The 2,315-nt window shown below is 43.2% G+C and overlaps 1 protein-coding gene across 1 annotated transcript; it reads left to right on the top strand.

The window, feature by feature from the left end:
* Positions 1 to 226: 226 nt before the first annotated feature.
* On the top strand, positions 227 to 1,249 carry LOC121862551 (glycine-rich protein DOT1-like). Its single transcript, XM_042360856.1, has 2 exons — positions 227 to 275; positions 505 to 1,249. The coding sequence occupies exons 1-2, from the start codon at positions 273 to 275 to the stop codon at positions 931 to 933; spliced, it is 432 nt and encodes a 143-aa protein (XP_042216790.1). The 5' UTR covers positions 227 to 272; the 3' UTR covers positions 934 to 1,249.
* Positions 1,250 to 2,315: the final 1,066 nt, after the last annotated feature.

The following is a 2,315-nucleotide window of genomic DNA, read 5'->3' as shown; positions in this document are numbered from 1 at the left end:
AAGTGGTCATAGTTGTCATGTTATGTTACGACAGTCAGCCAAAACCCCGGCCGTCATCATCACAGATAATTATCTCGTCGTGGTATACTGAATTTACGGGTTATGGCTTCTGGTGAAAGTTAGCAGAGTGATGTCGCGTGAAGCACCACCTCCCGTCCCACCGAGGACGTGTGTGATGGCACCTATATATATATCCGTATACACATTCACGAGTCTGAGTAACACACACACACTCACACAGAGAACAACCAGCCCAGAGCAAATCTTCCATCATGGTGAGGACTTGACGGAAAGTTCAATATTATTGTTTTTCAAGACTTATTTAACTATTACTTATACCTTAGCATTGTTTTCTTTTCTGTACATTGTGTAAGGATTCTGAATTAAATATTAATACAATGTGGTTATACAAGGGCCCGGATGTTCATTACTCAATACAGGAGTTTAATGATCTGTTTCTCAGCTGCAGATAAAGGTGTATTGATCATCTATAACTCGTTTCAGAGGTTTGCTTTATTCTTTATGGTGGTGGCCCTGTTGGTCATCGCCAGCCAGGCTGACCCAGGCAGGTCACGGGGCTCCCATCGTCGTGGCGGAGGGAGGTCACGGAGTCGTGGTGGTGGCGGCGGCTACGGCAGTGTGGGAGGTGGTGGACGACGCGGGAAATCAAGAGGAGGTAGTAGACGCGGAGGCTCCAAAGGTGGTGGATACGGGGGCGGCGGGGGCGGCGGCAGAGGTGGTGGCAGCGGAGGATACGGTAGCAGCGGTGGTGGCGGTGGCGGACACAAAGGAGGTGGTGGCGGCGGAGGATATGGTAGCAGCGGTGGTGGCGGTTTCGGACGCAAAGGAGGTGGTGGCGGCAGAGGCGGAGGTGGACATGGCCGGGGCTCTTCAAAGGGTGGCGGAGGCGGTGGCGGAGGCTATGGGAAGTAGTGTGAAGGAGGTTGAAATACTGTGCAAAAGTTTACAATTCCAGTATTGTGTCTACTTATAAAATAACTTATAAATCAACTTTGTCTTATAAAAACAATCCAATCCTGATAGCTGATACATACTAACAGGACGATATACAAAAAACAAATCACAAGTCACATTAATATAATTTTGTTGTACTGTACTCCTTCCTATGCCATTAATACACACTGATGCATTAGTCACAACAGATAATAGAACACAACAGGTAAAACTGTACACGGAGAGGTTGTTATCATAGTCGTTGTATGTTAATTAATAAAATGAAGTAAAGTTATGTACCAAATTATTATTTATCTTCGATGAATATTTATGACGTTTGTTTTGGGTTATGGATGGCGATGCCGAAGGGTTTTCTCAATCTATCTATCTATCTGTCTGTTAGCATTTTTCTTAACACAGAATACGAGACCAATGAATTAGCCAAGTGATTAAAAGGATTAAACTTCCTGAGTGCGAAAATTTAACGATGTCACTGGGTTAGATAAGGTTTGTTTGGTGTTATTTTTAGTTTTTTATCCCACATATTTCCTTCTACTTCAAAGCGCAGCCTACTTTGAACAACCAATATTGAGGATAATCTTATCGGTTAAAATACTCAAAGAATATAAATTTCCGACGAAAACGCTATAGATTAAATTATTTATAGTTTTCTCTTTCAACTTATTTTAGACTCAATATACAAGAAAGGGGGATCGGTGGTAGAAGCGAGATGTCACGGGTTCAATTCCCGAGCCGGTGGAAGTTGTTTGGACTTACTTCCTAGCCCCCATTAGTCCCTGTTCACCTACCAGTAAAGTAGGTACCTGTTGTAAGTCGAAAGTTGCGAATTCGTATTCAGGGACAAGTTGTTGGAGCTTCCAATAACTTGATGACATAAGCCACTGACTCTTCAGGCTTCTACGCCCTTGACTCTTCAGGCTTCTACGCCCTTAACTCATGAAACATAAAGAACAAAAGAACATAAGAAAATAAGGAGTCTGCAATAGGCCGGCTGGCCTGTGCATGGCAGCTCCTGTCGAGAGTTACTACCACTCTCTATCATCCATGAATCTATCTAGCCTCCTTTTGAAACTTTCCAGAGTTCCCGCACTTACTACAAAGTTGCTAAGCTTGTTCCACTCGTCCACCACCCTATATGTAAACCAGTTTCTTCCTATCTCCCTCCTAAACCTAAACTTATCCAACTTGAATCCATTGCTCCGAGTCCTATCCTGCTCGGATATTATAAGAACTTTATCTATATCCCCTTTATTGATTCCTTTCACCCACTTAAATACTTCTATCATATCTCCCTGCACTCTTCGTCTTTCTAGGGAATGCAAGTTAAGTTTCTTTAACCT

Source organism: Homarus americanus, unplaced genomic scaffold (assembly GCF_018991925.1).
Source record: "Homarus americanus isolate GMGI-L3 unplaced genomic scaffold, GMGI_Hamer_2.0 scaffold31037, whole genome shotgun sequence".
Classification (NCBI taxonomy): domain Eukaryota; kingdom Metazoa; phylum Arthropoda; class Malacostraca; order Decapoda; family Nephropidae; genus Homarus; species Homarus americanus.
The sequence above is the reverse complement of the archived record's forward strand: the minus strand, read 5'-3'. Positions and strand labels throughout refer to the sequence as shown.